Genomic DNA, 24,602 nt, shown 5'->3' with positions numbered 1-24,602 from the left:
CAAGCTTCTACTTTCATTACAGACAATGGCACACTTGATTTTAAGATCATATTTTAAGCTATGTTATTTTGACTTATTTTTATATCTTTAATATTCATCTATTTACCTTCTCAAAATAACAAGCTAAGTATACTTTATACTTATAAATAAATAAAAATACGTCAAAAAAGAAAAAAAACATGAAATGAACTAAAATGTTTGCACGATTCTAGCAGTACATTTGCATACAATAGAAATGTGTGAATTTCTGTTCGATTCTACATTAGCATGGTATGTATTATATCATATTTTTAATTTAGTCTTATAAGGCAAACTATAAGGCTCCATATACAGCTAGTTCAGGTTTGAATCCCAGTAAGTCTAGATTTTTTTTTATTTAATGAACATCATTATCAAATAATATTTCATCACAATAACTGATTGTTCATCTATTGTAGCATCCAGTAATAATAAAATTAATAAATAAAAAAATAAGTAAAACGCGTATATTACAATAAATTATAAAACAGAATTATACTCTAAAACAATTCAAACAATTTTATTTCAAATTTAAAACATCATTACTGAAAACACTGAGGAAAAATATATAACAGAAAATAAATTTGTAAATAAATAAATAAGAAATAACAAAAAATATATATTAATTGACAAATTAATAGAACTTTGAAACAACGTATTACTTGTCAGTATGTTTTTGTTTTTTTTTATCCATTTATTATTTTCTTTTATACTTTCTCCGAGAATCCATTCACAATGATTGTTTGACAATAAAAATGGCCATCTAGTTTTTTATTTTAAATAAATTCTTTGTGAACTGTTTTTGAGGGTAATCTTGTTTTCCAATAATTTATTTCAAGAACTGTTTATCATAACTCTTTATGTGTAACTGCTATAATAAATTTTTCTACTGCTATAATCTCTCTTTGACACCGTTATTGGCTGATCCCTTCACACTGTAATATTAAAAGGTGTATTTTAAAAACACTTTATTATTTAAAAAAATTATTCTATTATGATTAGTACATTGTTCGATTAAGTAAGCATCATCCTTTTCTATCTCTCACTAAATGAATAAATTTTTATCTTCAAAACTGACATTTTTCCAATGTTCTGTTGTTTCACAACAGAACATGTTTTGCTTGCTTCAAACTCTGCACATTAGCTTGGTTCACACTTGTTTGTGAACCTACATATTACCAACAAAGTTTAGTCACTTTTATCACTTAACCCATTTTAATTTTTTTTTAAAACCAATGTATTTCATCTTTAACACCATCCTCACCTCAAACAGCTTTCTGTAACGTGCAAAGGCCTCTTAATTCATCCATCCCCTAAAAAAACCTATATATTTACCCTGCAGAGGCCTTAAAAGTATTTTATGATATTCTGATCGATCAGCTTTAGGACTCTTCTTGCATTTTATGGTAAAAATACAATTTCAATGCAATAACATCAATGCCAGATATTAGTTGTTTTATTCTCACCAGCAATAAAGTTTAAATTTTCCCTTATTACTTCGGCATGCCACATTCAAGACTCTTCTCAGATTTTTCATCTTCTTAACCAGTAACCAGAAACAGAATTAACGATCCTAAATCATATTTTTGTTAATTTGTAAGATTTGTTAGGTAAGACTTAATTTTGTTATTTTCCATACCCTGCTGTCTGCCACATCTATGGTTTCGGATCATGTGCAAAATATTACAGGTCATATGCTTCCCGAACAATGCTTTTTTTAGTACATTCAGTGCTGATGACACCGTGGCAGTGTCATAGATGAGGAATTGCTCTCCAAGCAATGAGTAAAGCATTCTTTTATCCTCTCCTACTTTTTGTAAGCATCCATTAAGGGTTTCTTTATTGCAAATTAGAAGTGAGAAACAATTCTTCCATTTGGTTATGTAGCTTTTTACTTTTTGTTGTTTTATACTTGTACAGCTTTGTTGCAAAACAGATAATTTTTTACATCTTGGAGATAGTCTGACTTACAGAAAATCAGGTTATTACAATTTTTTTTAAATTTTATTAGTTTTTTAGTAATTTATTTTCAACAAGTTCACAATATTAACTTATTACTAACAAAAAGATTTAGAAAATATTTTATCTTTTTTAAAAATTCTTTGAAAATAAACAAAACAAAAAACTTATTTTTTCTTAGTATTGTTCATATCATAGTAAATAAATTATAAGAAGGCCTAGTTTACTTATAAAATCACACAATCAGTTCTATTATTGTTTTATGAAATTTGTTTTTGATGTGATTTTTTTTAGGTCCTAATTTAACTCCCAATTTTATCTTGAAGAAAATTTTTTGAAGTATTCATATTTTATCTTAATTTTTTTTTTTTTATTTTCATTTCATATTGAAAATATGCATCATATAATTGTATTCTAATTGGTTTAATTTTTTTTTTTTTTAAATCTGAAAACTTTTAAAATTAGAAAATGTGATATTAAAAATGGAATGTAATATTAATAGCATTCTAAAAATGCTTACAATTTTGTAATATCTAATTTCAACTTTTTTTTCAGAAAGGAATCGCCAGTCTTATACTTCTGGGAACTAGAACATTACACAAAATACAACTAGACAAAATTGGATCGGATGAAGAATTGGAACTTATATTAGATTAACAACTACTTCTTCCAACTACACTTTATTTATTTTTGACAACCTGAAAAATAATTATTAGAATATAGTAAATTAAAATACAGGCTACTTGTGACAAATTTTATTACTTACTACTATAAAAATTATACTAATTTTTATTAATTGTTCTAATGTTCATGATCATCATGTAATCTTTATAATCATACTTTAATGTTCTAATAAAAGCTATTTTCTCATAACCAATGCTATAAATATACTATAAAGATGAAAACCAATACTATAAAGATGAAAATTATTACCATTTATCTTCTGATATTTTTGTAATTTTTATTGCATATCAGAAAATTATTACTCACAAAAGAAAAAATTGCAATATAAATATATATAAATCTTTTTTTGGGAAATTATATTATAATTTCACAGAATACAGCCGCCACTTATGCACTCTTCCACTTGAATGAACAATCAAAGACAGACGGAATGTAGAAAATCGAAAAAATAATTGGAAGAACCTGCATCAACTCTTTTAAATGAGTTAGAACCCATCACTGATACCATGAGTAAGAGAAGACTAGGATTTTTTGGTCAAATCATGAGTATGCAAGATTCAAAACTTCTGAAACAACTAGTACAGCACAATCTCAATTCAAAAAATAGCAAGACAGGATGCAAATGGATCAGAGTAATAAGAGAGGATCTGAAGGAAATTGGCCTTACACCGAAGACACCACAGGTAAGATAAAATTAAACATGAAAATCAAAAATAAAAACGCTCGCTTCACACTCACAAAAAAAATTCACAACACAAAAATTTTTAACACTACAGAGGACACAAAGATCGAAACATATAAAAAAGTACTCGGAGGATCACAAGGCCCAAACAGTCCCATTGAAGACACTTGGTTAATGGACCGAGTAAAGTGATCATATGTGGTAATAAAAGATAATAATAATTTTAATAAATTATAACCTAAGAAGCCTAACATTGCTCTGACAGAATACTGCTATATAAATTTTAAAAACTATTACTACTGACTAATATCCAAGAACAAATGGAAAAATATATGCCAAGTAGCAATGTAATGAGCAGGTTGCGTAACAGTGGGATCCACTTATATGCCAGTTGCTGATGAAGCAAACATGGTGTCATCGCATATTTTCAAGGTTCAAAACTTGTAGACAAAAAACTACCTATATACACTAGTGTTGTATACTAATTATACTAATACAATGTGTTAAAAAAAAATCAGAACAGCAGGTAAATAGAGAAAAAAAATTTCAGTGAATGTTTAAGTTGCATATGTTTTTTTAGAAATTAAAATTTTAGTACTAGTTAGTATTTCTACTTTGTGTTTTTATGTACCCACATTATATTTTTATAATTGTGACTGTTTTCACTTTTGTGGTTGTTTCATGTTGTGGTTTTGTGATTGTTTCATTATGTTTTCATAATGAATGTAAACCTACAAAGTATCTATAAGAGAACTTTTTTTTAATAGTTTTTTATGATTTATGAGTTTTATAGAAGAATAAAACTTAATTCATGTGTGTGTGTCTGTGTTTTTTATAATTAAAAAAATAAAATGGTTCTTTTTACATTCTTTTATCTTTACTACACTTCCTTAGTACACAATAAATAATTTTTTCATTAACAAAAATATATTTATGTAAATTTGAATTTAGTTATTTGCAGATAATTATCGTTCTTTATACCTTTAATTACAGAAGTTTAGTTTTAAATATTAATATTTTATAGCATGTAAATATTATAGAATTATTAAAAATAACTAGGTATGACAGGCCAACAATTCTAACACTAAAAACAATATACTTTCAGATTAAAAGCTAAAACACCAAGTTATTTACTGTAATTAATATAAAAGTTTTGCCCCTTAAAATTTCAATGTTTTATTCAGAAGCACCTTAAAATAGCCCTGCTTCATCAGCATTGAATATATCCTATTACTCATAACTATAATGTAATCAGGCTATTTTTTATTTATTATTTTTTTTTAATCAATCATTGTAACATACAAATTAATGTCCATAGTTTTCCTACTCGTTTTCTTACAAAGGAGTGTATTGATTAAATTTTTGAAATCAGAAACTTAAAACTTTTGGGTAAAAAATTCTGTTCAAAAGAATTTATACACAATCTTTTGATAATTCACACATGATGGAAAATAAATACATACGATTCAACATAATTTATTAGTAAGACACTTTACATCAAAACTCTATGACAATAACTTGTCTTGCTACAATCGTGTAAAATGTGATCTTAATCATCCCACTGGAAATAGACTTAAAAATCTAAATACTTTTGCCATGAAAAGAGTAGAGCCCTCTAGATCCCTCATTATGTAGTATCAAGTATACAATCTGATACAGAACAACTGTGAAATGCTTCACCACTCATTTCAGCCAGTTTTGAGAAAAACCTTTTTAGACTTTTTTCATCTAGTCAGGACAGAAAATTTAGAACAAGGAATGTAAAACTGATACTAGATAGGAAGATCTTGACCTCACGACCTTGATAGTGCACACAAACAAATGTTGATGCAATATTTGTAATAAAAATCCCATAGGCAGAATCAGGTAATGTTTTGTAATTATAGCAAACAAAAAATCAAAAACCTGGAAGTAAAATTTTTTTATGATTCACAATATACTTTTTTTTTCATAATCAATATTTTCATAATCTTTAAATAAATAAATTTTTCATAATAAATATTATATGAAAAGTCTTATCCACTTGATTGGTGTGAAGATAATTTTAATGTATCATGCCCTTAAATTACACAAAACTTGCTTTTGGTTATGCTAATTGGTTAGCATGACAGTATTCCATTTCCCTTTACAGTGGCTTTCCATCACCGAAATGTCTTGGTGGAAACGTTCACCGTGTTTGTCACTTATATCTCCAAGATTGTCAAGGAAAAACTCCATATGCAAGTGGAGGAAATGTATTTTCAAAGACATATTACAGCCCATAGCTCTGTATGAAGTAAGAAGTTGATTAACAATATTGTGGTAATTCCCAGATTTTTGTTTTTTTTAAAAAACTTTTTCAAACGTCTTTATTAAATGAAGCCCAAGGTGCACTTACTACATTATTTAACATTGAATAAATACATAATTTTCACTAACTCTTTTATTTGAGGACCAACAAATATTCCTTCTTTAATTTTTCCTTCACTTACATGCTGAAATTTCTGCCCAATGCACAAAAATCCAGGACTATCCTTCTTCAATGCTTTTACAAAATTTTTCATTAGTTCTGGCTTGATATGGAGAGGGGGTAAAAATATTTTTTTGGGTTCAACCACGGGCTCATGAATAATTTTTTCCCATTTGGAGTTAAGTTATCTCATTTCTTTCACTCTTTGGTAACATAATGTTTATCCCTAGCTCAGCTGTCCCATTCCCAAAGAAAACACATATACTTAGTATAGCCTAACTGTATGCCTAACAAAATAGCTACAACCTTCAAATCACCACATATGTTCCAGCTATGTTTTTTATAATTTATTTTCTCAAGATCGTCTTTCATCATATCGTATGTCTCTTTCAAAATAACATCATAAGCGATTGGTATAGAAGGATATTTGTTACTGTTGTGTAGTAGAACCACTTTTAAACTATACTTGGACGAATCTATGAAAAGGCGCTAGTCCTCAGATTTATGAACTTGTCCTAAGTCCAACATAAGCTCATCAATATTTGTGTAATAAACCAAATTATTTTCATCAATATAGTACTGAAAAAATTCTTTTTGTCGGCTTCGAAAGCCCAAAATTTTTATATTTTTTAAAAATTAATTCCAATCCCTAACCAAGTCATTTACTTCACCTTGTGATGTAAGATATGACTTATTATAATTCAAAATCAAAATAATCATTGTCTTCTTCAATACTGCCCGATTCTTCATCGCTGCTTTTGAAATATACATTCACAGATGGCTCAGGAACTGGAATTATTTCACTGTGAGATACAGGCCTGAATGCAGATTGCAATGAAGGATATTTTACAGTATGTTTAGATTTTTTGAAATTCCAGACACACTTGTTAAACAAAAGTAACAATCAGTTACATGATCCTTTGGTTCATACCAAACCATGGGTAAGCACCAAATGGCAAAGCTTTCTGTGTACCTTTCAGCCATCCTCTTAAATATACAGAACAATTAGTGTTTTATTTATAGCTTACTAATTATGTTAACAAAGTTAAAAAATAAACAATAAAAAATAAACTAACATAATACAATATAGGAGCTTAAAATGTTAACTATATGTTGAAAAATAAGAAAATCCTTAAATTAAAATTTAAACATTTTTCAAAAATGGTGGGTGATAAAAAGATTATGAGTTCATATTCGTTTTCAGCATCAAAAAACAGATTAAAATCATATATCGCATGTTAGGAAACAAAAATTATGTTTATATCAGTGTAATCAATATTGTATATTATTACATATTTATATTTTATTTATAAAATATTTTATATTCTGTAAGTAAAACATTTATATTTTATTTACAAAATGTTGAATAAAAAATTAAACCTGTGTTAATTTTTTTGATACTTTATTATTGGTTTGGTTATATGAAATGAATACAAGTAGTGTTCATAATATTCATTTGAAACAGCAACATGAGTGACTAATAAGATGATGTAATGATTAATTAAGAGTGACTTCACAAGTCATTTTTGTCAAGCTATTAGCTAAGCTAAACATAATTCACTCACTCACTCCTACTCCCCTTCACTCTAGTGAAATAAAAATAAATCAGTCGCAATTAGAACATTGTGTTAAAGGGTTTTACTAGTGTTAACTAGTTTTCTAAACCTTCTATAGTGTTTAGCTTTCTTTCATTTTTTGAAGTTATTTTATTTTTGCTGTCGTTGTGTTTTTATATTTCAAAATGGCTTCAAAGATTACATTAATTCACTTAACCTGTTATATTTTCAGGGAGTTTGTGATGAAGAAACATCAAAGAAATATTAGACTTTGTTAAAAAAGTGTACACCTATTTTGGGGTAAAACATGGTAACAAAGATAAAACATGGGCCCCTCATACAGTTTGTTCTACTTGTGTGGAAGAGCTATGCAAATGGACAAATGGTTTGGAGTATCATGATTTGGAGAGAACCACAAAATCACAGTGATGATTGCTCTTTTATTCTTGTAATGTACAAGGGTTCAACTTAAAAAATTAAGAAAAAAATTTGTGTATTCAAATTGTTATTCGGCAATACACCCTCCTGTACCTCACGGCCCTAGTATAGCTGTACCTTCAGTTCCAGAAAAACTGGAAGATATACTGAACAACTCTGAAACAGAGTTCCAGGATGATGACGATGATGTTGATGTTGATTTTATTTCTGATAGTTCTGAACCACAAATTTTTTCACAGCATGAACTGAATGACTTGGTCACAGATTTAAGTCTTCCTTAACATTCAGCAAACTTTTAGGATCTACATTAAAAGAAAAAACTCATTGACCCCTAGTACTTCTTTCTCATGGTACAGATACAGAGAAAAGTCTTTATTTCGCACTTTTCTGAAGATGGGAGATTAATTTAACAATGCTGTAACAATGTTCCTGGTACAATGAAGCAGTTGAACACAAAGTATGATGTGAATAAATGGAGGCTATTTATTGACGCGTCCAAAAGAAGCCTCAAAGCTGTTATTCTTCATAATGGCAATAAATATCCTTCAGTGCCAGTAGGACACTGCATGTATCTGAGAGAATGCTACAAGAATTTAGAATTAATTCTATCTAAACTGAAATATTGCAATCATGAATGGATAATATGTATCGACCTAAAGTACTTTCTATGCTTCTTGGGCAGCAGGGAGGATATACCAAATATCCCTGCTTCTTGTGTGAATGGGACAGCCAAGACAAGAAAGATCATTGGACCAGAAAAGAATGGCTACGTAGAGTATTACTAGGAGAAAAAATGTAATACAAAAAAGTTTTGTTGATCCACGGAAAATCCTTCTACCTCCACTATACGTCAAACTGGGATTGATGTAAAAATATGTAAAGGCTCTAACTGAAGAAGGAGAGTGTCTTAAATACATATAACATAAGTTTCCACAACTGTCAGAAGCCAAAGTGAAATAAGGTGTATTCACTGGTCCAGAAATTCATAAACTTTTTAAAGATGAAGCATATACAATACATCTTTTTTTCAATTTTCTTTTTTTAGTACTGTGAAAAATTCTTATGTGATAGAAAAAAACAATGGCCATATTTGAAATCAGCGCACAATGTAACATAAAAATCAGTTATCAGATTATAAACAACTTTCGAATTCCTTAATTTTGTTGACTTATGTAATATAAATAAAAAACAAAATCCAGAATTTTTCAATAACACAAACATTACTATATTAATACCCATAAATAAAAATAAAAATAGTGAAAAAATTTATATAAAATATTATTATACAAATAAAATTATAGTAATCTCAATTGACGCATATAATGACAAAAAATATAAACCTGCTTATATACTTGATAATCATATAATAAAACATTAAAAATATTATAATGATAAAAAAGTAAAAAATAAATATGATTCTTCCGGTATTTATAAAATAAAATGCAACTGTGAAAAAATATATATTTGTGAAACAAATAGATCCTTTAAAGAAAGATATAATGAACATTTTAGATCATTTAAAAATACGCACACGCACACACAATTCATTTTAGTTTGCATAGGAACCTCTATGCAAACTTCTAGGAACTTCTGAATTATGCAATAACACAACCTTCAACCTTTTTTTAATAAGTTTATAAATAAATTCCAATCATCAACAGCATATGTAATACCCAGGTCAAAAATCAGTCCATTAACAACAAAGAGGAACAGATTAAGCCATCCACAATAAAGTATTCATTAAATTTTGGTTTCTGTTCAATGAAATTTTGGTATATTTATCTAACAAATCTCATTCCTTCAAATGTGAATGTAGAAGTTTCATTTGTTCTTTAGAAAAACACCAGTGATGAACACTATATCAATGAGTTATTTTTATATGGTGAGGTGTGGTTGAGTATTTGATTCTTCTGATATAAATATTTTATCGCTTCAAGTCAATGTTTCTGCAATATCAGGAGAACCTTCATCAGAATCAGAAATTTCTTGCAAGAAATCAAGCTGAAGTTGATGAAATCAGCAAGAATGCACCAGGAAGTGCTGGCCTCATAGCTGAAGGAACATTTCGAAACATAATACTGCTTTTATTTTTTTGAAGTAAAACCGTAAAGTGATATTCATAATGATTTGGTGGCTCTTACCAAATTATTAGTACTCTAAAAAAATAAATACTATTTTTCCTTTGTAATCATTGGGTTAGTTAATTAAATACCTGATGATGCTATAAATGAAGCATAGGTTTTAATTGGTCTCCCAAATGACAATCAAAATAAAGTTTACAAGCAGTGTTGCTATTAGTTTCATAAATTTTCTGCAAACAAAAAATATTTGTAGAACTTTATAGTTCTAATTTACATGAAAATTCCCAAAATAAAGCTTTAACTATCTAAAACAAATTTATATGTATTAAGGCACTTATATTAGTTAATAAAATTCTTTGATTCTGGTTTAAAATAAAACAGTCACAAAACTCATATATATATAAATATATAATATAATACAAATTGCATAAATTGTAATGCACAGTTCTTGAAAACGGTTTTAAGTATGAAAGAGTTTCATCTAACTAAAATTTATATAAATTATGAAAAGTTATAATTCTTTGATTAAAGCACATAATAATAAAAACCCCCACCACAAAAAACTTACAAGTTTCATACACAATCAAGATCTTGTCACACTGACCTAGGGAAATCTGTTTAAGTAGAATGACTTATATCCTTTTGCCTATTTACATTTGTGCATTGTCTGCTGCACATTTGTTTATTTGTCAATTGTGTTTCTACATTGGCATACAATTAGGCTATAACATTAGGCATATAGGAGATTAGATGTGAATAAACATCCTACCCCTACTAAAGAGTATTTGTATGTGTCTTTTCCCCTTAGCTTAGCACCAGAATGTACCGATCACTAGCAGAAAACCCCGATTCATTAGTACATGTCTCATGGTGGTCATGGTGTTATACTATTATATATCATTATATATGCAAAATATATATTAATAATGTATTTTGTTATTTAGGTGACTGATTTTCTTCATAAAATAATGAACTATAACCAAAAAGAAGGCTCCAGAATGTACCAATCAATAGCAGAAAATCCCGAGTTATTGGTATCAATTTTTAGAGTTAAATTTCTAATTTAACTTTTGTTATATCAATCTTCATCATTCAAAAAAAGATATTTTTATACAAGATTATATATTTTGGACACCTAATAATTGTATTCAGAGATGCCGCCCACAAGGGCAACCTGCCTGAAGGGCTTGGCAGCAGTGGTGTGCCTACAACACGTCGTGTAGTGATTACTAAAACAATACTAAGTTCCTCAGCTTTTATGCATTAAAATTACAATGATATATAACTCTAGGTAGAAATAATTTAATGAATGTTATATGACAAAATGAATATTTTTGAAAACCCACTTCTTTTCTAGTTTCAAAAATTGTGTTGACCAGTTTTATTTCATATATTTATTTTATATTTCACGCATTTTCTTAAATTACCACAAATAGCTTAAAAGAGATATAAAAGAGTCTGCTTAAAAGAATCATTTTCTTGGCAGTTGACCTTTGCCAGATCAAATATCATTAACTATGATGTTACACAGGACAATACTAAAATAGATCATTTTTTGCTCATATATAAGTTTATGATCTAACATAAGTATTGCATGATCTAGAAGGAAAGTACTAACAAGCAATTCATGAGACATCTACACAACAAAGGCAGTTTAAGCAAAGGTACCCAGGAATCATCAGAGCAGCCATATTCTCATGTAATCTTACTCCTTAACAAAAGCAATTCTAACTCAAATTAATTCTAAATTACTTAATTAATTCTAAGTCAAATTAAGTTTAATGGTTTAATGAAAAACTCTACTTTCTGTACAGTAATACTGAAATTGCATGGTGTTCAATAAATTTCAAAATATCAGTTCAATAAATTTCAAAATATCACAAGATTAAAAAAACAATGCAGATAGATTAAAATTGTTTAAATATTTGAATTATTCACAATCAATTAGGTAACAGAAGTAAATGCATGGCAGGAGTAAGTAAATGCATGCAAATAAAATTTTGATAATTTTATTTTCATATTCTAAAAGTTAACAAAAACATAAAAAAAGGTAAAATTGTATTTTCGGGTTAATATAACCAAACTTCATCATAATTTTGCATTAACATTTATAACTCCTTCCCACAATGTCATTTTTCCTTACTGCCACAAAAATATTATAACAATTTTATTAACATTGAAAATATTCAAAATATAATACACGTAACAAATCTTATAATCTGTACTCTTATTGATGTCTGAATGTTTTCAGTAAAAAATAGATGCAGCTGTTAACAACAGAATGAAACAATGATGAAAAATTGATACAAATTTAAATAGCAATAACTAATTTAAAAGTGACCATAGAAGCATGCTTACCCATTTACAGCAATAAAAAAAAATCAATCACTAATATATAACTTAATACAAAGCTGTTTAGAGTAAATAAATTATAATAATCAACGAAACAATTTTAAATAAGTTTTAATTTTTTTGCAATTTACAAGTCAGGATTTTAATAATATTAGGATCTTACTATCAATACTGTAAATATGTAAATGTTCCTAATAAAAATACTAAAGAAAAAAATCTTACAGTTTAGCCGAAGATAAGTAAATGGCAAAAAAGAACAAAAAAACAAATGAGAAATAAGTAAAAATATAAACAAAGAATTAACTGAAGGCAGCGACCAAAAGTGCAAAAATTCAAGTAGTATGAATTGTTATACTTACAAAAACAAGCATAATAAAAAACGCAGCAATATATGATGTCCGTGCCATCCACATGCTCACAAAACGATAATGTTCACCAGTTACAACATTCCTGAAACAATTTCAAAGCTGAATTGTGAACATGTAATACAGTAATCCATAAAAAGGAAAATTAATATTTGCATTCAATAATAGAGTAAGTGCTAATATTTTAACAAGTCGTAGATATAACCAAACATTTTCATAAAACAAAAGCCTGAAAACTGATCTGATCTTACTCAATACTACAACTAGGTCTCATATCTGTTACATAAAGCTATGAAATCAACAGATGATTTACTGCAAAAAATATAAAAATGAAATTTTGTTATACCAATGAGGACAGAGATTTTACAATGTGTACTGAACCAAACAGATGGTCAGTAAATAAAAAATACAACTCCAGCACCAGAACTGGATCAAAGATATAACAGAGGTGGCTCTCCTTCTGCTTTACAACAGGCAGACAGTTTGTAATTTATTTTTTATTTAATTACATCAGTCACTGACTTTTACACATTTATCTATTTTGAGCATATGGAAATGTGATGTGGTTTAAGCAGAAACTAAAAAAGCTTATCTACTCTTTGCTCCAATTCATATGGTCTCTTAAGCAAAGGGAGGAATAATATAATATTACTTAGATGGAAATGATAACCATAAAATGGCATAGAACTAAACAGACATACTAAAAATTATCTAAATTTTTATATTCAATGAATGTATTGATATCAGAGATGAGGTGAAGTACATGATGTCAAAATAACTGATGTAAAATAAGAAATGACAGAAAAAGCAAACTTAATTACACCCTATCTATACACCCTGTCTATAGTAACAATGTATGAACAAAAACTTGGGCAATAAAACAGAAAGAGAAAAAATGGAGTAGAGTGCAGGCTGAGGAAATAAAGTTTCACAAATCAACAAAAGAGGCCAAGGTGAAAAGTGACATGGTCAGAAACATCAACGTATGAGAACACCAGAAACAGGAGAATCTAATAGAAATAAATGAGTTGTTTACATTGGTATGAGTATATTGAAAAAATAGAAGAAATTCAACTTAATATGAGTTATGGAAGAAAAACATGGAAAAAATGGAGATCATTCCAGCACAAATAAAAGACTATATGAAGACATTACTGCAAAGAAACGGGCAAGATTAGTAGAATGTTAAAAAGAGGAAGTAAATGAGAGCAGGAACCTACCTGATGTCAGATACGATATGTGCAAACATGCAGATATCAAGAGAAAAAAAAAACACAGACAAAATGATATAAATACATTACAGACATATGTCAGCAGAACATTTATGTGGATTAATCTATTTGAAGTGACCCAAGAGTGAATGCTTGACAGATTCAAAAAAACTTTTAACTTACCCACTTGTTTCCTACATGTCTCAGAACCTTAAAACTATTTTTTTTTAAATTTTTTATTTAAGCAGTTTACCTGTGGCACTCATTTTTGTTACATTCACCCATCTATTTTTGTAATTGTAAGGCTTTACAAAAAAAATCATAACTAAAAAACTATTCGTCCTAGAAGGATGAAACAAAAGAAATTTATTCATATTTTCTAAAGGTAAAAGATTGGTCGACTGGTTTATTTACCCACTTATTTATTTTTCTTGTAGAAACAAGAAAACTACCAATGAAGTTGAACATGAAAAACTGTGAAATTACACTTCTGGTAATTTTTTCAAGAGGCAGGGATGGCATACACAGTTTGAATTACTTTTTTATATGTAAGTATATGTTAGTAGTTTTACCATAAATAATAATGGTGATATACTTACTCCTAAATTTTTATGGATTTTTGAAAACTAATTTTTTTTAAATTCAAATTTTTACTACAAATAACTCTGATGGGGCTAGTGATAAAAATCCAAAATGTTTACAACTTACAGTGTTTTTATAGATGTTTAAGGCAAATAAAGAAGTTTTTTTGTACATTGTACTAATAAAAAAGTTATAACCTCTCAAAAATCATAAAAAACCTGTTACAAGCAATATCATTTTGACTCACTAAATTAGTGCTCCAACAGGGTTTCTTGTCTTCTTGGCAATTTAATATTTTTATACTTATTACTACAGTTGAAATAGACTTGTTTGAACCATTCAACTGCAGTGTTCATGTTATAACAGATGCTTGAAGTCATCTCCAGCCGTCAGGAAAATTCATGTTGCGACATGCTCATTTATGCTTGTTGCATCATTTAGCTTTGCAGTTACTACACTACACTAATGTCAGACTGGTAAGTCTGACATTAGTGAGTGACTTGTTCACATCTTTACCAAGTGCCTCAAATTTCATCCTGTGTTTAACCATGACACTCATGAGTATCTTTATTAAATAAATAAGTTTTACCTAATAATATTTTCAAATTTTAAAATCAGTTAATTATTTACATTATTTTCAAATAATTTCATATAAAAAAATGGAAGAACAGTGTTCCATAGTAATTTACGTGAATGAAGTGTTATAAAACAGTGAATGGTACAGTGCCAAAAGAACTCATTAAAATTTGTGATGAAAACCAACAACTTTTTTACATTTACATGCTTTTTTACATTTTTTTACATGCTAATTCAAATGTCACTAGTGTTTGTAAATATCATAAAAAAGGTTTTTGTCAAAACTCAGTCACCTGTATAGGCAGTTCTGTTGTGACCCTTTGAGAACTCGTAAAAAACCAGTTAAGAAAAGCATAAGACAAATAACATTAGAGCAAGCTCTTAAAGAACACATTTTTCCAAATTTAAATTTAGTTCCTGGAAAAGTCTCTTTGTGTTAACTTTTTCAAAAGTATTTTTTCTCAGCAGAACAAAGAACTATATGAATGCGAAGAGCAGGAGCAATGCATTGCCCCACATCACAATATTGAACAACTGGATGCTGCTTGTAGCATTTTGGGTATATAACCTACATCAAAATTGAAAAAATTAAGCACAGATCAAAGGCCATCAGCATTAAAATTTAAAATAAACAAGGTATCTGAATAATTAAAATTAATCTTGAGTTGTGTTTAGACTCAAACCTTTCTGCAAATGAAAATCCAGCTCAATCTTCTTTACATGAATATGATGATCTTATTTTAAAACTAAAAGAAAAATGTATTTTTACTTCTAAAGAAGATAAAGTTAAAATTCAGTTTACTTCTCCAATCTTGGACCAGATCTAAAATAATATCAGAGTTCAATGTGTCTGAGCATTTGGTTAGATTTAGTAGAAAATTAGGTAATGAGCACGGCATTCTACTGGAGTTAAGTAAAAGACATAAAACAGGAATTATTAACAACACAATTAAAAAGGTTGTGTTATTTTATAAATATGACAATAATAGCAGGCTGTACCCTGGTAAAAAGGATTGTGTTAGCATGCGTGTTGATGGTGTCAAAGTGCATAAGCAAAAGCACCTTATTCTGATAAATTTAAATGAATTGTATGTCTTCTTTAAAAATGAAAACCCTGTGAAAAAAATTGGAAGATCAAAGTTCTTTGAACTCCATCCAAAATGACGTATCTTGGCTGGTGCATCTGGGACTTATATACAGTTTGTGTCTGCCCCACCACCAGAACATGAATGATGTGGTCCCAAAGTCAATGTTGATTATAAGGACTTAGTATACATCATTGTTTGTGACAAAGATAACTCTACAGGTGTATGATGAATGAATACACCAAATGTATAGGTAAGCAGGCGGCGGTGTTTGACATGCTCAACTTTTCCGAAGAGTAAGATGAGTCGCTAGATACTAACGTACAAACAGTGCATAACAGCTGATAGGTCAAAGATGATTACTGTTCTTCAGACTAAAGATGAGTTTTTCGAATCATTAGTGAAAAAACTGGAAAAAATGAAAACTCACCATTTCATGTCAAAATATCAAGCTCAGTTTTTCAAGAAGAAAAAAATCAGAATTAGGTGAAGAATAATGTTTGGAGTTGGCAGACTTTGCAGAAAATTTTTCATTTCTTGTTCAAGATGAAATACAAAACTTCCACTGGGTTAACAGCCAAGCCACAGTTCACTCTTTTGCGTTCTATTTCAAGGAAAATTATGTATTACAACACAAAAGTGTCTACATTTTAAGTGATCACTTGAAGCACAATACAGCAGCATTTCATTGCTTTCAAAAACTTTTAACAGACCACATCAAGCATGTACATCAGAACATTAAAAAACTCATCTACTTTACTGTTGGTGCTTTAAAATAAGTATAAAAATAAAAACAATTTTGCTAATTTGTGCAGTTACAAAAAAGACTTCGACCTTGAAGCCAAATAGCACTTCTTTGGATCATCCCATGATCACACATCATCACACCTGTGATGATGTGGAAGCAAAAACAAAACAAGAAGTGGGAAAGGCAAGCCTACAAAGGCCATTTAATACTAAATGCTGATGAAATGTATTAATTTTGTAATCATAAACTGAAAAACATCAAGTATTTTTGGATTAAATCAGATGAGATAGCAAAGATTTCAGCTGTTTAGAACTCTAACAATTTTACTTTACTGTACTTTACTTCAGACTACAAGGACTATGAAGACCATCCTGTGTCAAGTATTGTACCTCTTTTACTTAAGGAAAAAGACTCTATTGCTTGTGTGTATGACGATCAGTGGTGGATAGGAAAACTGGTAGATATTAGTTTCGAAAATGATGATGTGCAGGTTCATTTTTTCCACCCAGCTGAACCATGTATATCATTTCAAAAGTCTCAACAAGACAATGTCCTGAAATGTACAATCTGCAAATTCTGCAATTCTGTACTGATCTGCAAAGTCCTGAAAAAGTTAACACCACTTGAACTAACTATAGTGATAGGTCGTTCTTACAGAATTTCAAAAGAATTATCAGAAGAGATATCACAGCTGTTGGTTAACCACACTAAATAATAAATTTTCATTGCTCTAAAAACAGGTTATTTCAGTGAAGAATAATTAAAATTTTGCTACAATTTTTTCCTTCAATAGTGTTTACAAAAATAAACCAATATAAAAATAAAGATGAATTTTTAAAAAAAGATGTAGGCTACTCATTGAAATCTGTTTGGGTTAAGTTTTACAAGCATTTTTGAATCTAAATTGTACGAGTTTACTGGAATTGGTTAAGCTGTCATTAAATTACAACCTAACATTAACAATTAAAAAAAAAACTATTTTAAAAATATTGTAAACGTCAACTTCAACAACATAGAGGCTACATATAAAAAATATAAAGTGCAAAGAAGACAAGAAACACCCTTGGAGCACATATTTAGCAAGTCAAAATGATATTGCTTTTAACAGGTTTTTCATGATTTTTGAGAGGTTATAAATTTTTTATTAGTACAATACACAAAAACCTTTTTATTTGTATAAATTTTAGATTTTTATTACCAACCCCATCAGAGTTATTTGTAGCCAAAATTTGAATTAAAAAAAATATATTTTTCAAAAATTCATAAAAATTTAGGGGTACGTATATCATCAATAATATTATTTATGGTAAAACTACTAACATATACCTACATATAAAAAAGTAATTCAACTGTGTATGCCATCCCTGCCTCTTGAAAAAATTACCCAAAGTGAAATTTCACCATTTTCATGTTCAACTTTATTGGTAATTTTCTCATAGAAAGAAGAGAAATAGATAAATAAACCACTGGACCAATCTTTTACCTTGAGAAAATACATTAAAATTGCTTTTTGTTTCATCCTTCCAAGACCAATAGCTTTTTAGTTATGATTTTTTCCGTAAACTCTTACTATCACAAAAATAGGTGTGCACAACATAAAAATGGCCACCACAGGTAAACTGCTTAAATAAAAAATTTTTAAATTATATTTTTAAGGTCCTGAACATGTAGGAAAAGGAAACAACTGGGTAAGTTTCAATTTTTTTGAATTGGTCAAGCAACCAGCTTATGTTTTTTTTTTTTTGGGAAACTTCAAATGGATGTATTATTTTTTTATATAAGTACTCAAACTAACTCATGAATCATTATTTCATGTCTATTCTGAAATAAGAGACCGAAAACACACATAAAAAACTGATTTATTCTCATACAGTGTATGTTTGTTAAATCAAAACGGCCCTATTAAATCACACATTTTAAAGAGGTCAGGATTAATTTTTACTTCAAGGTTCTTGCATTCTAGAGAGCAGGGCCAGAAAAATTATACAGAACGATTGCAAATTGCATGGCAATCTCTTTGAAGATGTTTCTAGACCAAAAATAAGAAAAAAGTTTGTATAAGACATAGATTAGAAAACGCTTCATTAGAAGAGTTTTGGCTCACGAAACATTTAGCCCTGCTTTCTGCTGCTCCCTCTGTGAAAATTGAACAGAACAAAATTGTTCTAAACTTCTTGGAGTATAAATCGAGGGGTAAATTTGGTGCTTCCTTCTGATTTCTGATATAAGAAAATGAATAAAAGTGGTCCCAGACCTCTATCTCACCTAGGTTTTAAGAAAAACTTGGTAAAACACAAAAAGATTTTGTCAGAAAATACACTTTTTTAGGTTTGGAATAAAATAACAGTTAATTTACCAATAAACAAATAAAAATTCCTACTTAACATTGTAAAGAATTTAATTCTGAGAAGATTGATATAAATAATGTCTATTAAAATTAAACACTAATTTGAGAAGTTCAACTTTGATTATAAAATCACACAAACTGGGTCGGAAAAGTGATATAATTAAAAATTTTTGTTTTCATAAGTTGGCAATAACAGCTGATCAACAATTAAGTTTAGTGTCTAGCATTTGAATATTCATTTCAGCTATATTTGTGCTGTTATTGTTCGATCAATCATTCACAATGGGTAATACCACAAATTTGTTTTCATTTCAGTAGATAAAAATGGATTGGCTGCTGTCCATGAATACATCCTGACCCATAGGGGCAGACAACCTCCATGTGATAGTTACCCACATCACACCACCCCCTTCATACCTAGCCCTTATGGGATTTACCCATAAATATTGAGTCCCATATTACCCATAATGAGATCATCTTCAATACCTCAGTTATGACATCTTCCGGTCTTAACCTCAGCCAGGATGCCACCGATGTGAATGTCACAAGCAACATTCATGATAAGGTAAATAAAAATGGATTTACTGCTGTGCATGAATACATTCTGACCACATAGGGGAAAACACCTGCCATGTGATGGTTACGGTCGCCATGCCAACCCCCTCCATTCATAGCCCTGATGGGCTTTACCGGACGGGAAAATTATCCAGATCAAGGGGTACCGGTTCATTAAACATTTCAAGCTTTGGAGAAACGAGTTCAAGAAACAGATATGCTTAAGCCACAATGATGGTCGTGAACATTTTGTGAGAAATGCCAACGCTGAAGAAGCAGTGTTGAATGCGGTACAATTATCTCCAACCTCAAGTACCAAAAGGTTTGTCACATTGCTTTCATGTTTTGCAATCAAATGTGAAGTGAACATTATGGGAGCAATAATTATACCCATTCACCATCTGATTTTGATAATGTCGCTGAACGGTTTCGACAGCATGTAATAACCTTGTGGTATCCCTGAAAAGGGCAGTTTTTGTTGTTAGCTGTAAGAAAAGCTGTTGGGTTTGAAAGCTGATCTCTGGTGAAGTCAACTTGGCTGTAGTCGGGGTGTTGCGGCTCATCCATTGAAATCAGACCGGGCTTCTCCTCAGCAGCAGTTTTGGCAATGGTGGCCCCCACAGTCCTGCAGTGTCGGGTAGGTGTCTTGTCATCCTTTGCCAGTACGGCCAAGGCCGTTCTCCCTGAGCGATCCCATGCTGGACCAGCTCCTGCTGCTGAGTCCACTGGCCAGGGCAATTGAAGCCTGGCGGGCTGGAGCAGGAAAGTAGCATCTGCGTCCAGCAGCTCCCTCAGTGGGCCGACCAGGTTTGCTGCTCCTGCGGAGATGTTAGCATCTGCCAGGAGGTTCCACATTGAGGCAGCCAGGGAACTTCTTCTGTCTTCTTCCATCTTCTTTTTCTTTTAAGTCTTCTCCACGTGGTGATTGACAATGAATTGAAAATTCACTCTCGTGCATGCTCTTTTATTGAAGCCTGAGAGTGGTGGGGCCACAGTGCCGCTATGGTGGGAGAACTGTGCGATCATTTGTGTGATGGGAGTGATGCTTGTATCAGCGCATATGTATACTGTGCTACTGCTGACATCTGAGCTGCTACCGTTATCGTCCACAGATATTAAGTTAGGCATATATGTGGTAACAATAAATAGATAAAATTCCATCGCTAGTTAAATACAGAATGTGAACAACATCCTGATTTCCTAATGATATTCTAATTACTGATGAATCCTGTTTTACAAGAAATGGCATTGTAAATTATCAAAATACTCACACTTAGGGAGAAGAAAATACCCCTTGAAACAAAGTCCCCATTGGACTTTCAATTCCCATTGAAAATCATTCCCAATGCACTTTTTCATTTAATGTATGGTTTGGTCTTCTTGGTGATAAAATCACAGACCTTCTTTTGTTACCTCCAATGCTCAATGGAGAACAGTACTTACATTTTTTTACAAACAAATCTGATTGAACTCTTGGAAGATATTCCATTTGCAGATAGAGTGCAGATGTGGTTTTTCAATGATGGTGCACCTACTCACAACTGTTCATAATGTGATAAATAATTTAAATAACATATTTAGTAAGCAACGGATTGGTCAGAACAGACCAGTAAAAAAATGGTCATCTCGATCTCCCAATCTCATGCCAGCAGACTTATCCTTTGGGGTTGAATGAAGTCAATAGTCTATTCTACTCATATCTGCACACAAGAAGAATTTAGACATCATATAATAGAAGCTGAAGCTGTAACTAGTAATAATAATGATGCTATTAGACGTAACTAGATAGCATGGATTTGCTGAGCTAAACTACGCATTGAACAGAACAGCGACCATAATTGAGCAACTGCTTTGAAGAGTTATTTGCAGATTTATAAAGTAACCATTTTAATATTTAATAATTTAATGGTGTGTGATTTTTATTTTTTAAACCTCTTTTTTATTAATTTTTTTTGTTATTGATAAGTTTTTTATTTCTTTTCATGATAAGTTTTTTATTTTTTTTCATTTCCATTATGTTGTTCAAACATTGATGAAAAATTGTTCTGTTTAAAATTCTAACACTTTTTCAATCCAGTTTGTGTTTTTTTTTTCTAATTAAAGTTGAACTTCTCAAATTTGAGTTTAATTTTAATAGACATTATTTACATCAATTTTCTCAGAATTAGATTCTCTAATCTAAAGTTAACTAGAAATTTTTATTTGTTTATTGGTAAATTAACAAAGTTATTTTATTCAAAACCTAAAAAGGGTATTTTCTGACAAAATCTTTTTGGGTTTTAACCAGTTTTTCTTAAAACCTCGGGGTGAGATAGAGGTCTGGGACCACTTTTATTCAATTTCTTAGATCAAAAATCAGAAGGAAGAACAAAATTTACCCCTCAATTTGTACCCCAAGAAGTTTTGTACGGTTTAATTTCACAGAGGGAGCAGAAAGCACGGTTAAATGTTCTGCAAGCCAAAACTTACAAACGAACCACTTTCTATATAGATAGAAGATTCCTTGTCTTGTCTCAATTGCTCAAGGTCATCTGGTAAACAGATGAAGTGCTTCATTTTGAACTTAATAAAGAATATTACCCACAATTAAATATTTATGTGCTACTGCTTATATCTAACTGTTTCAAATTTGTGTTAAGATAAAAATGACTAAAACAAGTGTAACCAACCTGCAGAATTTTATAGCACAAATAGTTGATAATCTTCATAAAGATATCTGACAATTTAAAAACAAAGATGCATAAATAAGCCTAAATAATCAATTTTCTGGGCAGCCTCACATTATGGAAATTAAGAGTAATTTAAAGTATTAGGATAAAGTTAAAAATTTAATCTTGTTTAATGTTAACTAATGAATGGGTTGCCAATCTTGAAACTTTTGTCACTATTCTTGAAAATTTTCTGACTGAGCATTTATGAATGAATAAGAAATTGCTCAAATTGGGAAGCAGAAAAGTTAGCAAGCAATCCTGAGAGCTTTTAATATTTCAGAAAAAGTTTGAAATTCTAACCACTCCCATAAATTGAAGGGAGCAAATATTACTACTAATACTACTACTACAGAGTGATTTTTTAGTCCTGTTACCAAATTGTTAATGTCTGGTAATTTTTTTTCTAAGAAAGGGAAAATTTGTTTTGTGACAAAGTCGGTAGCGCTACTCAACCGGTATAGATACGGCAGTGTGAGTTGATTCTCCTTGAGCTGTGTAAACTTTTGTGCTGTTTCCGGTCATGTTATGAACAGAATGTCTTTTACCATAGAACAACCAATTTTTTCAGGATGCAAAGATTTGTCTTTTAAAGCGTTAGGATTTTCAACTGCCCAAATTCGACAGTTTTGACTGTTCACATAACCATCGAGATGGATCCAAGCTTCATCACTAAAGAACATTGTGTTTAAAAATTCAATTCCGTTATCATTTTCGAGAGACCTAAACCAACGGCAATATTGCAATCGCTTGTTTAAATCTGAAGGCGAGATGGATCCAAGCTTCATCACTAAAGAACATTGTGTTTAAAAATTCAATTCCGTTATCATTTTCGAGAGACCTAAACCAACGGCAATATTGCAATCGCTTGTTTAAATCTGGAGGCGAAGCTCTTAGACTAATCGTACGCAATACGGATACAATTTCTATTTTTTTGCAGCTTTCTGAACACTCGAATATAACAAACCAACTTGCATTGAAAGTTTTCGTAAACTTTTCCATGGAAAATTGAGAAATCTTATTTTCACATTCTCTAAAACGTCATCTGTAAAGCGAGTTGGTCGACCACTACATTTTCTGTCGCAAACACTACCTGTCTCTCGAAATCGGTTTGCTAGCCTAGAAATTGAAATTTTTCTGGCGGAGGAACACCAACAAATTTAATTTGAAATAATTCTTTTACACTCGCGTACGATTTTATAGCAAAATATTGTTCAAGAATGAAAACTCTTTGTTCTATGATCTATTGTCCGCTAATAGACAATTAGCGGAGATTTTAATTTTCAAGTAGGTAGTTTAAACAACTTAATAGATTTTATTTCTAATAGATTATTAAAGAAAAAGAGATATGTAATCAGCACTTCTCAACCTGGGGGTCACAGTGATATGAAAGTGGGTTGAGAAATTGGCCTAAACTTTACACATACACAATAATGAAATCATTTTATGAGAATAAAAATCATTTATTAAAAATATTTTATTTACATTTATAAGTACACATGTAAATAAAATAAATTAATGAGATGGTTGCATTTTTTTCCCATTTAAAAGTTTTTCCATATGTGGATCTATATTAGAAACACCAAAAGCAAAATGTTTTCATGTAATAAAAGATGATTCCTATATTCAGTTTTTAGTGCATCCATAGATGAAAAGCCCTTCTCACACAGGTACAATATGGTGAAAGGGATTAATATTTGCAATGCTTCTGTAACTAAATTTCCATATTCACTTTGATGAGCAAGCCAAAATGTATCTAAATCTTCAGATATGTATTGTAGCTGTAACATTTTATCTGCAGACATTTTGATGAGCTGTTAGTGAATCTCAACTGGTAACTTGGCAGCTGCAAAATTTTCACCAAATGGATTAAGAACCCATCTCTTCAAGAAATCATTTTTACTTTCCAGGAAATTCTCTACCAACTGACTTTTTAGCTCACACAATGCATCTTCATCCTCTCCAAATTGTGATGAATCCAAACTGTCTTCATCCAAATTTTTCCCAATATAGTGAGTGGAAACATATCAAATAATCCAGATAACAAGTTTCTTAATGAAGGCATGAACTTTGTCTGTTACTAATAAAATGTTTTTATCATGTCCTCATAAATTCACACTCAAGTCATTTAAATGCAAAAATATATCAGCTAAGTAAGTAAACAGCAATATATACTCATTATTCTGTAAAAACATTGAGAATGCAC

The 24,602-nt window shown here is 30.1% G+C and overlaps 1 protein-coding gene across 12 annotated transcripts in view; it reads right to left on the bottom strand.

Annotated features, from left to right (window-relative positions):
- LOC142321817 (membralin) overlaps positions 1-24,602 on the bottom strand; it is a 261,594-nt gene that overhangs the window by 171,903 nt on the left and 65,089 nt on the right. For all 12 annotated transcript variants that reach the window (XM_075360229.1, XM_075360228.1, XM_075360235.1 and 9 more), the window contains one exon: positions 12,579-12,669. In XM_075360229.1, the coding sequence (XP_075216344.1) occupies positions 12,579-12,669 (91 nt within the window). The remainder of the gene's footprint in view (positions 1-12,578; positions 12,670-24,602) is intronic.

This window comes from Lycorma delicatula, chromosome 3, assembly GCF_047948215.1.
Source record: "Lycorma delicatula isolate Av1 chromosome 3, ASM4794821v1, whole genome shotgun sequence".
NCBI lineage: Eukaryota > Metazoa > Arthropoda > Insecta > Hemiptera > Fulgoridae > Lycorma > Lycorma delicatula.
Note: the sequence above shows the minus strand (reverse complement) of the source record. Positions and strands in the feature narration are given on the sequence as shown.